General features: G+C 38.2%; 1 protein-coding gene across 5 annotated transcripts in view; it reads left to right on the top strand.

Moving 5' to 3' along the window:
* The window catches only part of FCHSD2 (FCH and double SH3 domains 2), a 121625-nt gene that overhangs the window by 54684 nt on the left and 53307 nt on the right, over positions 1-13634 (top strand). For 4 of the 5 annotated variants that reach the window (XM_021550115.3, XM_021550114.3, XM_077781199.1 and 1 more), the window contains exons 4-8: positions 5861-5937; positions 7034-7178; positions 10060-10193; positions 11061-11115; positions 11513-11641. In XM_021550115.3, coding sequence (XP_021405790.1) covers positions 5861-5937; positions 7034-7178; positions 10060-10193; positions 11061-11115; positions 11513-11641 — 540 coding nt within the window. Of the gene's footprint in view, positions 1-5860; positions 5938-7033; positions 7179-7202; positions 7630-10059; positions 10194-11060; positions 11116-11512; positions 11642-13634 lie in introns of those variants that run through there. The other variant, XM_021550116.2, reaches the window with a different exon arrangement.

The following is a 13634-nucleotide window of genomic DNA, read 5'->3' as shown; positions in this document are numbered from 1 at the left end:
GGATTTGGGTGGTATTTTATATTTGAGTCCTGAGAAACTTCACTTTGAATTAACGCTGGCAATCAGACTTGTACTTGGAGAAGAGGTTGTTTGCCATGACTTCACTTTCTTCAGTATTTTAATTTCAGGAAGGGATCTTAAAAATCACCTCATCCCAACCCCCTGCTATGGGTAGGAACACCTCCTACTATCTCAGGTTGTCCCACTTGGACACTTCAAGGGATCCAGGGGCGGCCACAACTTCTCTGGGCAGCCTGTGCCAGGGCCTGCCCACTCTCCCAGCCAGGAATTGCTTCCCAACATCCCATCTATCCCTGCCTTCTGGCAGTGGGAAGCCACTCCCTGTGTCCTGTCATTGTTCTGACCCATGTACAGGACCTTGCATTTGGCCTTGTGGAACCTCATGAAATCCCCTATTTTTAAGCTTTAGATCTGTCTAAAGATCAGGGTCCAAAGTTGCTAAAAGTTTACCTAAAAGTTAAAAATTAACTCAGCCAAAAATCACATTGTCTAGTGCAGTAGGGTGGAAAAGAAATCTGGTTTATAAGGAGCTGTGTAAAGCAGTGGTTCCCCATCTGAAATGTGATCCAGGACTTTGGTTTATCTATTAGAAATGGGATTCACACAAGAAGCACAGACTTCTGAACCAAAAGACAAACAAACTTCTTCTCCAGAGCTGCTAATGTGCCTTTGGCTCCTGGCAGAAATGGTGTGGTGGAAACCTCCTAATATCTTGTAATACAAGCTGAGGCTCTGCCCCTTCCTGAAGTTTTCTAGCAGTTTCTTAGGGACTTAAAGAAAGCAAGCTCTGAAAAAGAACTCTGAGTGTATGTAGGACAACTTCACAATCTAGGAAAAAGTTATTTCAAGTATAGGAAAGAATAATTTTAGATGGTTTAAACAGGAGCTCCTTGTATTTTGAAGAATAAAATCAATCTTCAGCCAACACTCAAATTAACGCTCAAAGATAGGGGGAATTTTATTCAGATTTCTTCACTGGGTGCCTGGAAAGCTGGGGGATTTTTATTTGCTTGTATTACTGTACTTCCTCCGGGGTTGTACAGCTAAAAATTGTGAGAAGAGAGTTCCTAAACTTCAGGCTGCCTGAAATACACTCACTGGATAAATACGGGATGGTGCACAAAGAACATCAACACAGACATTTTTAAAGGAGTCATTTTGCAAAAGGCCTTAGAAATAACCTGGAATGTTTCCAAATAGCAACATATCCTTAGTGTAGCAATTTAAAATATGTAGTCTAGAAAGTGAAAATAATTTCTTCACATGAATACTGAGCTTGGTTGGTGTAACTGGATTTATTCTGGTTTGTGACCTGCTTAGAGTTGGAAGTATCTGTGATTAAGTTACGACCACAGTGCCACATAATGGAGATTACAATTAATTTTTCTTGATGTCTGAAATCCTAAAATTTAGAAGACAAAGACAGGAGAGTTTAGAGAAAAAGCAGTTGGAAGCTTAGTGAAGTATGGTTTTATTTCTTAAAATCTGTCAGGATGTTCATAATAAGGGAGACTCTTAATAAGGCAGAAACAGAAACTTCCAACACTGGTTTTGTGCCAGGTAATACATAATATGAATCCCTATGGATTATGGCTATGGATCCTGGCCTGATGAAAGGTCAGGAATATAATAGGTTAGAGGATATTCTGATGAATAAATCTGAATTGGCTTCAGGTCTAGTCAGCTTGGCTGCAGTGGATTTATCCTCTGATCATTTCCTGTCTTAGCACTGTGAGTGTTTGAAAACTGTGAAACCTTTGGAAAAAAAGGAACAAACTTAGTGCCAGGTTTTTTTTTTTTAAAGAAGGGCTGAGGGAGGAAAAATTAAATTATATCTCATTCAGATTGTTTTGGAGAGAATTAAGATGCTGCAAATAAAGCAACAGTTTTAACAAATGAACAAAGTGAATGAGAGGAGCTTTGACGTTTCCTTTGTTAAACCTGATTGCAGGAGTGCCTGAGGTGATATTAACTGCTTTACATTAATTTTTTAGCTTCTCACTTTGTTTTCTTTGCTTTCTTGTCATGCTTCAAATATCTGCAAATAAAAAGAGAAATGAAACAGCTTGGAACAAAATTGTAAATGAATGAATAAACGAATGAATGAATGAAAGAATGAAACTCCATATTTTCTTGAATTTGAGTCATCTGATAGTGGGAAGGAATCTCCCATCTTGAGGAAGGAGAAACAGCATGGTTGGGGTGCAGCTTCACCTCAAATAACCAGCCTTTCCTAACTTTTCCAGGGAATTCTGCAATTGATGCAGGCACAGGGAAACCTCTTTTATCTCTCATTAACCATGTGAAAGGCAGTGCAGGTCAACAGTCAGGACAGCTTTTGGAAAGGGCCAGGATGCACTGGAGAAGTCCATGTGCTGCCTGTTCCACGTCACATCCTGCCTGGAATCCCTGCCTCAGCCCCTTCATTCTCATTAAACCATTACTGAATCCAGCTCTGGTAAATAAAACATCACTTGAAATAATCACTATCCCAGACTTTAGGGCTGACACAGAATGGTTCTGTTGGATTCAAGAAAACCAGAGTTCTCACTTCACAGATTGTATTGCATTTTCTATTCCCTTCTCCCTGTCCAAATGTTTCCAAGAGAGAGACAAGGGTGTAAAATCTCTTCCATGTTACTCTTGAAGCTTTTGAGGAAAACCTCTATGTGATTGATAAAGCTGCCTCCTGAATTTTTGGCCCCAAGTAGCTGTGTTTGAGTGAATCAGGCTCCCTGAGCTCACTGAAGTTGGGTCACATCTCACTGGTTTGAGAAAAAAAGCTGAGGGCACCGGGGAAGTGCCTGTAATTTCTTGGATTGGATACATTTAATTTCTTCATTTTTGTAGTAGAAGCATTCTTCAAAATGTGGACATTTTGCATTTTGGTTGTGTGGAAATTTTTTTACCTTTTTTTTTGGAGGAGTCTCTGTGTGTGACAATTCCCTTTCATCTTCAGCTAGTCCTCACAGATTACTTAATTAATTTCATAGAATATTCTGAGCTGGAAGGGACCCACAAGGATCATCCGAGAATGGTCCATACAGTTTTTCTCTCTTACAGCTAAAAATATGGGTTTGAAAATATCTGATATCAGTCAAAAGGTTGTTTTTACAGTGTCAGGAGAGTCTTGGTGTAGCTGTCAAATTTATTTTGGAAGAATCAGCAGTACTGAAATAAAACAGAATTTTCCACATTGCCTTCACCTCACGATAATGGCAAAGTACAACATTCCCAACACTTTTCTTCCCATATAAAAGTAAAATAAAGCAAAGCTCTCTTGCACATAAGCAATGGAGGGTCTGATAATAAGAATTTATACATAATGAAGTAGACTTTTTCTAGCTGCTAATGCAGAGTGTTGATTTGCAGCTGTTGATTAGTTAAAGTGGCTTCAACACTTCCCATGAAGTCAGCTTAATTGGGAGTAACCTTGCTTTTCCCAGGGAAGAAGCAAAGAGAGGTACTGAAGCCTCTCTGTTGTGGATTGTTTGCCTGCCAGAAGAGGACTTAGCAAACAAAATAATGAAAACAAGAAATAATCATGTCAGAAAGCTGTTGTGATAAAGAGAAGGGATCAAAATGATGCAAGATATTGAAACCACCTAAATGAAAAGCAGCACTGAATCTGCCTGCTTGATAGTCCCAAAACTCAGTGTTACATCAGCTGTGTCTGTCGTGCTTTCTGCTATCAGTGATAGTTTTTTTGAGCTCCTGTTGTCATCAGTACCTCTCAAATTATTGTTACAGATAAAAACCTTACAACTGCTTTGGAAAGTATAATTAATACAGCTTTTAAAAAGTATTCTAACAATGATCTTTTAATTTGGGTCATCTATCTCTTTCCTTTTCTAGTGGTGGTTGCTTTTGTAACTATTATAGCTGCAGCCCTGGGAAATACAAATCTGAGTGTGTGTGAAATTGTGCTGATCTTTCCATGGATGCCAGAGCTCCAGGAGTGTTTGGACAACTCTCTCAGGGTGGGATTGCTGGATTCTGCAGGGCCAGGAGTTGGATTTTGTGATCCTGTGGGTCCCTTCCAGCTCAGGATATTCCAGGATTCTTTTCTCCTTCCTATTCTTTTCACTTTTTTGAGTGGTTCTGTTGCTGAACTTGTTCAGTTTGGAAATAAGTGGTTAATCCCACTGGGTTTATGGTTTATTTGCTGACATCAGTGATAGGATTTCTCTGGGCAAAAATAGCTTTATTTATCCCTCTTGTGACTTTTTTGTGTCTTAATTTTGGCAGAGCTTGTCCTCATCTGCCAGCAAGCTTTTATTTCGTATTTCTGAATGTTTGTTCAGCATGTGGAGGCACATCTTGTAGTGGAGTCTGAGGAACAAGGAGTGGAAACATGGAATTAGCACCAGGTGGAGGCATCTCGTAAAACTCCAAATCTCATCACAAATTACTCTGCCAGGGTTAAAGGAAATGCTGTTTTTCCTTTTATCTGGGATTTTTTAACAGCCACCTAATGGAATTTGCATTTTTTAAAAAATATGAGGGAGCATGACTTTGCTGCTAATGATCTATTAGCAACATTTAATTTTTCTATGTGAACACATTGATCAAATCATAGCTTGTAATAATTTTCTACCACTGTGTGGGCTGTGAGGCATGAATAAAATCTTGTGCTCTTTGAGCTACTTCTGATATTTTTTCTAGGAGTAATTCAGAGGTTGTTGCATCTTAAACATGGTTTGGAAAGTGTAAATAAATGACACTGGGCAAAGATGTCTCACCCCAGGCTCTTCCTCAGGATTGCTCTTCCAAAATACTCCTGGGGGATTGATTCTTAGCTGGAGAGGGAATTTTCACCCAGGTCTCCACTTCTTTCTTGTGTAGACTAGCATGCAAAAGCTGGAGGGTGTTTCTGTGGTGATGGTTTATCTTGGAAAGAATCTTCGAAGTCTTTGAGTCCAATTGTTGTCCCACCACCAACCATGTCCCCAAAATGGGATATGTATTGATATATTGAGGAAAATAGTATATATATTGAGGAAAATGGGATATATGTTGATATATTGAGGAAAATGGGATATATATTGAGGAAAATGGGATATATATTGAGGAAAATTTAATATATATTGAGGAAAATAGGATCTATATTGATATATTGAGGAAAATGGGATGTATATTGATACACTGAGGAAAATGGGATATATAATGAGGAAAATGGGATGTATACTGATATATTGAGGAAAATGGGATATATAATGATATATTGAGAAAATTGGCAGATATATTGAGGAAATTTGGATATATATGGATACAATGAGGAAATTTGGATCAGGAGCCAGAGGAGGGGTCAGTGTGGCATCAACTCCCGTTCTCTGTGTGGTTATAAGTGAAACCCTGCTACTTTCTGACCTTGAGTATGAAATTGTTATTGATTTCCTGAGACCATGCAAAACGAAGCGCAGGGACTGAAGGGTGCAATTAATATTAATAATTAAAGATGAGCTGCCTTTCTCAGTCTCTTGTCTGGTGTAATCCTTTGAGGAATGGGCTCCTTCTGGGAGCAGCAGAGCTCCTGCAGCCTTGGATGATCCGAGCTGGGCGTGTCAGGGTGGGCTCAGAAGTGATGATCCAGATGTTTCTTGGATTCTGGGAGCCCCCTGTCCTGATCCAGAGAAATACAAATTGGGGTTCTCACAGCTGGCACAAGTTCAGTCCTTTCCCTTCCAACATTCCCACCTCTGAGTGTGGGAATTTGTGCATTTGCTGAGCTGTAGATTGTTTGCTTCTTTGGGTTTTCATTTGTCTGACATGAGTAGAAATGGTATTTTAATTACAATTTTTTTTTTTCTCTTAACTATTTTTTCCCTTCTTTTTACAGAGCATTCAGAAGCTGGCTAGCCAGTACTTAAAGAAGGACTGGCTTGGAATAAGAGCTGAGGAACGAAGTGATTATAGGTAATTTACCAGTTGGATATCTCAAAATTGCTGTATTTATCATTTCAGTTTGGGTCATTATTTTACTTAACAATGAATCACTGCTTTTCGGTAGTTAATTTTTCTTTTTCCTTTGTGGTAGAGCATTGCCAGTTAAAAAGAAGCTTTGTTTTCCTGAGATTAGTCTTAAATAGATGTTTATGACTTGAATATTTAGGAAGATGAGAGAAACAAAACAGCCTGACAGGACAACAACTGTAATTTGCATCTGTTTGGGTATTAATGCTTGTATCTGAATATAGATTTTGGTAAATAACTTTCAGGTTAGAGGGATGAGTGTGTGGATTGTTTCACAGGAAAAGACAGGAAGAGATCTCATTTTTTGAGGCTGTTCTTTGTGAAGATCAAATCTGACAGCAGGGAGGAGGCAAAGCAAGAGACAGTTGTTTACAAAACTTTATTTCATTAACATGAAAGGTGGGTAAAACATGAAACCAGAAATAACTCAGTTGCTGAAAGCCTTTGAACAGCACCTCTTAAATATTTGGAATGAGCTTTCAGAAGTTTTGTTTTAATGTCTTCTTTGTGTTCCAACGAGTTTTATTTCAAGCACGAAAAAATTGACAGATTTGTGTTTGGGACTTAGAGCACCCTCACATAGGTTGCGTGTTTAGAAAGAAATAATCTGAATTATCGGCCTCATATGTACATAAAACACTCCCATAACACCCATGAGATCCCACAGTGCCAGAGATCTTCTCCAGACCCCTCCCTACCCATCCTCAAGTGCTGAACCCAAAACGTTTGGCAACAAGTTGAGTCACAAGAGAGGAACAGGTGGGAAAATCTGTATTTTTGGTACAACTTCCATTAAAGGCTTTGTTAAAAGTGGAGATATTTGCTAGTTCAGCCTAAAGAATTGTGCTTTAGATTTAGTTTTAAAAGCAGTCCTTGGAAAAATGTGTTCTGCTGTCACATAAACCAGCCCAGGAGCTGGATTTTGATCCTTGTGGAGGATCCTTCCAATTCAGGAGATTCTATAAATGCGAATTTTCAGTGGAACACCTGACCTCCCCTTTCTTCCTTCCCACACCCTCTCTGTGTTTCATTATTTTAGGAGCATGTACTCAGTTTGGAAATCGCTCTTAGAAGGCACCATGCAGGTGGCCCAGTCTCGACTCAATATCTGTGAGAACTATAAAAACTTAATTTCTGAACCTGCCAGGAGTGTCCGGTGCTTTAAGGAGCAGCAGCTGAAGAAGGTATTTGTGCTTTAAGAAATCCTTTAAACTATTATCATTTTTATTGAGGGAAAAGAAAAGATTTTTAGAAATCTTTTATTGTGGCACTTTTAAAATATGTAAGTACTCTTCATCTTATAGAGATAAGATTCACCTTATAGTACTCTTCATCTTATCTAGCTTGTTGGAGAGGGATCAAAATTCTGAGCTGTTATCCCAAATTATAACTGCTTGGAAATGAGTCTCCTGAAAATATTGTATCAGTTGGTCAAATGTATCTTGACAAATCTCACACTGTGTTGTAGAAGTTGCATTGCATTTGGTTTGCAGTGACAATTGCAAGTGGTTTTTATTAGAAAAAGTTGAGATTTTTTCTTAAGAAAAGATCCATCTGAAACATGGAGGAATGGCTTGAGCAATCTCCAGGATGGAGAGTGGAGACTGTCCACCACCTCCTGTAATACTATCACAAGTAAGTGCTCCAAAAGCTGCTTTAATTATCGCTTTAATTATCTGTAATTGTCCCTGCAGAGAAAATACTGTGGTTCCAGTGAGCTGGATATTCATTTAATTGCTTGTTGCATTTGAAAGTAATTTATGAGGTGGGCAAGCCCTGCCACAGGGTGCCCAGAGCTGCTGTGGCTGTTCCATCCCTGGAAGTGTCCAAGGCCAGGCTAGATGGGGCTTGGAGCAACCTGGAATAGTGGAAGATGTCCCATTAATTGAAAAAGAAAAAACCCAAACAATAGACATTTTAGCTGTCCTTGTTACAAAGTGACAACAAAGGCTCAGAACATATCCAGTTCTGTGTTCTAGAGTATTTTGTATTTTGTAATTTTTTTTTGTAAAATATTTAGTTACAAATTTAAGAAGATGTTCCTGTAATGGGAGCTCTCAGTTTCTGAACAAATTATTCTACTCTTAGAAACATGTGCAATATCTGTTTTGTGAGGGAAAAATTAACTTTATTAATGTTGTTTTATTGTCCTGTGACATTTTATTTTCATGTGAAGCTTTCCAAACAATGCTGTGGCGATTTTATGGCATTCTTCTTTATGGCATTATTCTGGTAAATAATTGTACTTTATTCTTCTGCAAGTGGTGATAATTCAGTGTTCATGAGTCAGCAGCAGAAGTTTATATTTTTAAAAGTAATAGAACTCCCTTTATTCCTGCACTTCTGAAAAAGCAGAAGTTATTACAATTATCAGGGCAGTGTTCTGGTTCAGGGTATTCTAGCAGTGATATGCTTTTCCTACAACATGGAATTATCATCCACTGGGCAGGATTAATTTTCCTACACAATCAGTTTATTGTTTTACACAGTGCAGCCTCTCACCCTTCCCTTTGAATTCCCAAACAGATAAATAATGGACAGAGAAATAATTGTTCTGACCTCCATTCAGACAAAAGCTTATCAAAATTGAAATTCAGTCAGCAAAATACTTGTAAGGTTACATGGGAATACCCATCTAAAGCAGCATCCAGTCTCCTGACAATTTTTTATCCTACAGGGATGCAAACCAAGATTATTTAAATCTTCTCAGATGATCTTTTTATCAACTGTAGTTACTTGATATTTTAATTTTTTTGTTGCTGGCAGGAGATTTTAGGGATCAAAATCCCCACTGATGTTACAAAACCCCGGTTCATTTAACAGGCTTTTAGCTCTTTGTCAGCCACCCGTTACATACAGATTATTTTACCTTTCATTTTACAGTGATGCACACAGAGGGCTCCAAAAATCCAAATTCTGCCTTCCACCACTCCCCAGCCTGCAGGGAATGCACCCTCTGGAGCCCATTGCTTTATTGGCCTGCACACATCAAGCAGTGGCTTTAGTGGGAATTTTTCTGTGCTTTGTAGCAGTTTGACAGCTTCAGGGAGAGCAGGGTTCTATGCTGAGAGAGCCAGCAATTCCTTTGGCTGCCAGTTGGTTTTTCCCAGGTGGCTGGGTGTTAGTTTTTAGCAGTGGAACAAGGGAAGTCAGTGTTAGGTTGTTGGATCCCAGCACCCTGTCAGTCCTGCAGTGCTCCCAGAGGAAGTTACATTAATTATTCATTAATAATTAGTGTAATGAAGAAGCTGAGGTGTTTTGCAGGAGTGTTCAGCACCTGGAATGAGGGCAGCCAGGGGGCTGGTGATGATATGAAAAGAACTGGGACTTTTGGGGTGGTCTTTGAAGGACTCAAAGGTTTGAACTCACCCCTGGGTGCTGCTGGAGCCTTCACTGACAACATCCAGCCTGTGATGTCTGTAATTAAATAGAAATCCACTGGATTATCAATCTCCTGCATGCTTAATCCAGTTTGGGGAAAAGAAAATCTTCAGTAATCTCTTCTAAAGAGAGTTTTAATTCTAGACACTGATGATTCACATTGGTTTTCTTACCTAGGTCCTGCTTTGCACAGATCCTTTCCCAGTTTGTTGGGGTTTTTCTTAAGCTGGCAGGGTGTCTGAAGAATTGCTGAATATAATATTTTTTCTTCCTGTTGTATTTTGTGTGGCAGCTTTTGCCTCATGTTTTAAATTTTAAAGAAGGAAAGATTAATCATTTTTTTGGTATCACTTCCAGTAGATTGCCTTTGGATTTTTCCCAGTTGTATTCTGATGACTTCAACTAATTACTGCATCCAAAGCTTTCAGAACTTTTCTGTTTAATTTGTGGGTTATCCTAACACTTTAAACAGCAGCAGAAAGAAAGGAAGAGAGGAGATTTTGTGTTCTGATCAGTTTTAAAAGATCTGCATGAATAATTGACCAGGAGTGACTTGAAGACTGAATCCTTCCCTATAAAATACCATAAACAGCAGCATGATGATGAAGATGATGATGATGATAATGTTATTTCGATACAAAAAAAAAAAGAATAATATTTTCTTTCCTGAATGCTTTTTTTCAGTGCGTGGACCAGCTGACAAGGATCCAAGCTGAACTACAGGAGACAGTCAAAGATTTAGCTAAAGGCAAAAAGAAATATTTTGAGAGTGAACAGATGGCTCAGGCAGTGCGGGAGAAAGCTGATATTGAGGCCAAGTATGTTTTTATAATGGCATATGTAGAAATAATTGCAGCCCCAAAAAGCACATTTGTATTAGGTTTTGCACTTGATATTTGGCTTTCAGTGAGATTCTGCCAGGTTTTCTTTGCATTTTGCTTCTATACAATTTTGTAGCTATTTCAAGCACACTCTGAGAGGAAATTAGAACTTGTTTCTGTTGGTTTGTTTAGGAAGGAAGTTCAAGTAACAGCTTTAATTTGGCATTTTCTATGGACAGTGTGTCAGCTGGCACTTTTTTTGAGTTTAAAGCCTCCTGACTCCTTTTTCTGTCCACACATCTCAATTTTGGTATCAGTCCATTTAGAGGGGAGAGGCAACAGGACACTGTTTTTCATTTTTTGAGATAAATTTTGGAGGTTTTTTCTGTTCCTTGACATCCTAAGGAGGGTGATTTCCTTCCTTCCAGGAAAACCAGTAACACATGTTTTGGGTTTGGTGTCTGGCCTGTCTTATGGGAGTTCACCACACCCCTTTTGCGCTTTGTTTCTTTAATTTTTGCTATTAGAAGTTACTCAGAACTTCTCTCAGGGAATGAAATTATGGTTTCCTTAGAGATATTTTCTGTCTATCTGAGGGATGATGAAAAGAACTTTAATAAAATTACCTATAATACCTAAAGAAAGTAAATAGTCATATACAAACAAACAAAAACAACCAAAAATTTGAGCTTGGGGTTTTGGAGCAGATTTATCCTGAAGTGTTATTCAGACTAAAATATCTATTAACTTGATTTGGTTTCCTTATTTATTTTTTAAATCACCATCCTTCAGACAGTGAAAATATACTTCTGTAGAAATGGTGTAAGGCAGTCATTCAGTCTCTTCTGCTCATGTCTGTTCCAGGTCCAAACTTAGTCTTTTTCAGTCAAGAATAAGCTTGCAGAAGGCAAGTGTGAAGGTGAGTATAAAATTTGGATTTTGCTGCTCAATTCATGAGGCAAATGCCCCAAATTTTCTGGAATGCAGAAGTGAGGGACAGCTTGGAAGGGAAATTGGTGGGACAAAGGATGAACTAAGAGCATTCTCTGGGCAGAGTATAGAATTATATGTGGAATACATGCAAGGAGTTTTTTCCCTAATTAGAGTTAAAACTGTTCTTTGAAGACCACGTGTGAAATTCCAATTGCAGGAGAGAAAAATCCATCAGGAATCCCCTCATCACTAGGAAGACATAAAAGCTGTAAATGCCCTAAAGTTTTCACTGTATTACCACAACATCCACACAATTAATTTGCTAATGATGAGCATTTGGTCATTCAGATTGCCTTTCTGAGCTGTGTTTTCACTTGTTGCAGTTAAAAGCCCGCCGATCCGAGTGCAATTCCAAGGCTATCCATGCCAGGAATGATTATCTCCTCACCTTAGCAGCTGCCAATGCCCACCAGGACCGCTACTATCAAACAGACCTGGTGAACATCATGAAGGTAAGGAAGCTGATTTCTGCCTACCACAGGGTGTTGGAATCCAAAATTCTCAGAACTTTGGGCCTGTAAGGCAAGAATTAAACCCAGGGTTTGATTTGAAACCTTGGAAAAGGCTTCTAAACTTAGTTAGAGTGTGGATTTATAGTTTAAAGCAGAGACATGTTAAGCTAAGTAAAGGAAAGTTTAAAGTCTTAGTATTTTTGATACAGAAAAAATAAAATAGTTTTAGAGTTTAAGATATAGGAAAAATAAAAGTAATTTAAGATATAGAAAAAATAAAAGTTTAGAGTTTTAGAGTTTAAGATACAGAAAAAATAAAAGAGATAACAAGGAGATTAGAAAGCAGCACTGTAGGTTTTTGTGCCATAACATGATTGGCTAAGAAAGCTTACACTGCAGCATGGGTCCATAAGATAAAATATTTAAGGATTGGGTCAAAAGCATAAATATCCTTGTTGGTAGTGTTTTATTAATCAATAACTCCTTAAAAAGTCTTGTAACTGAGGGTCTTGTGACCTGCTGAGCCATGCTGTGGTGATGTGAGCTGAACTCACCCTTCCTGCCTGTGCGGAAGATAAGAAAACAAACCACATCATCAAACACATCTCAGGTCCCATCTAGAATTCCTTCCAAAATTCCCCACAAGTGAATTATCACAACTGGGAACTGGGTAAATCTGGGAGGGTCCAAAGTCCTGAATTGACTTTTCCAATGAGCTGCCACAAATGAAAGGGAAGGTAGAACCTGCAGTGGTGTCTGAAAAACTTGGAACCAGCTTTCAGGCCCTGAAACTGAGCAATCACTTCATTTTTTAATTCACTTCCTTTCTGAAAAACTCAATTGGATAAAACTCAGTTGGATAAAGGACTAAAAAAAAACCTGACTGAAAAACTCACTTGGATAAAGGAGTCAGGTTTGTCAAACTGAGCCCTGTCTTTTTTTGTTATAAGGAAACTGGGAAATTTTACTTCTTTAGTACCATATCCTATAATCCTTTTTATTTTGTGTCTGATCAGAACACTTCTTTATGGTGTGATTAATGAGCTAGAGTTATTATCTTGGTTTCCAAACTATGGATTTTAGGGAACAGCAGTCAGCATTCCTGTTCTCAGCTGTGGCACTTTGCCAGGTCAAGGCAGGAGTAGCTACTTGAACTCAGAGGAAATGACACACTAAAAAGTTCAAATCTGATTGCTCACAGTTGTTTTTTCTTAATTATCACCCTAGAATTAATTAAATGTACACTATTCCTGTGTCTCTGAATTTGAGAGCTGCAAATAAATTGTAAAATCATCTCCTTCACACTTTAGGTGCTTGCATTTCACATGTTGACATTTGCAAACTTTACTTGAATTTGCTCTTTGCAAACTATTTCTAGGCAGGGTGACTTAGGAGTCTGTCATTTGCATTTTGAATTGCTTTATTGGAGAAATAGCATAGAATTATAACAAATCCCTTTGTTATCAGCATACCTTTGCATTTTGAGGGGGAAATATTGATATGAAAACCAGGTAAGTGAGGTAAAAAAATAAAAGTACCAAAGGAATTCTCCTACTTTTCCCTCTGTGTGTGCTTTTCTGTTAGCAAAATGTGCATATTTGTGCTGACTAAATGTTTAGTACATGGAAATGCTTGTAAAGAATTTCCTTGTGCTGGTGCAGATAAAATTATTAATTAACATAAGATAATTCCACACTTACATGCATGGTTGGCTGTCATCACTTAATGCTTTTACTTGGGAGCAATTCCAGAAGGGAATTGAATAGGTTCACAACAAACCAAACAAAAATGCTGTTTGAAATAATTTTTAAAAATGAGCAAATAGCCTTGGTCATTTTTTTTTTCAAGCCTTTCTCAAGTGGAACCTTTTTTTTTTTAATACAGAAAAAACCTTGCAACTTATTCTTTGATATAAATAATTGTGGTTTACTGAAGGCCTAAGTGCTTTCATCCAGCCAAATTACTCTGGAAGGAAAGGACGCCACTCAGGGTT

Source organism: Lonchura striata, chromosome 2 (assembly GCF_046129695.1).
Source record: "Lonchura striata isolate bLonStr1 chromosome 2, bLonStr1.mat, whole genome shotgun sequence".
In the NCBI taxonomy this organism is placed as follows: Eukaryota; Metazoa; Chordata; class Aves; order Passeriformes; family Estrildidae; genus Lonchura; species Lonchura striata.
The sequence above is the reverse complement of the archived record's forward strand: the minus strand, read 5'-3'. Positions and strand labels throughout refer to the sequence as shown.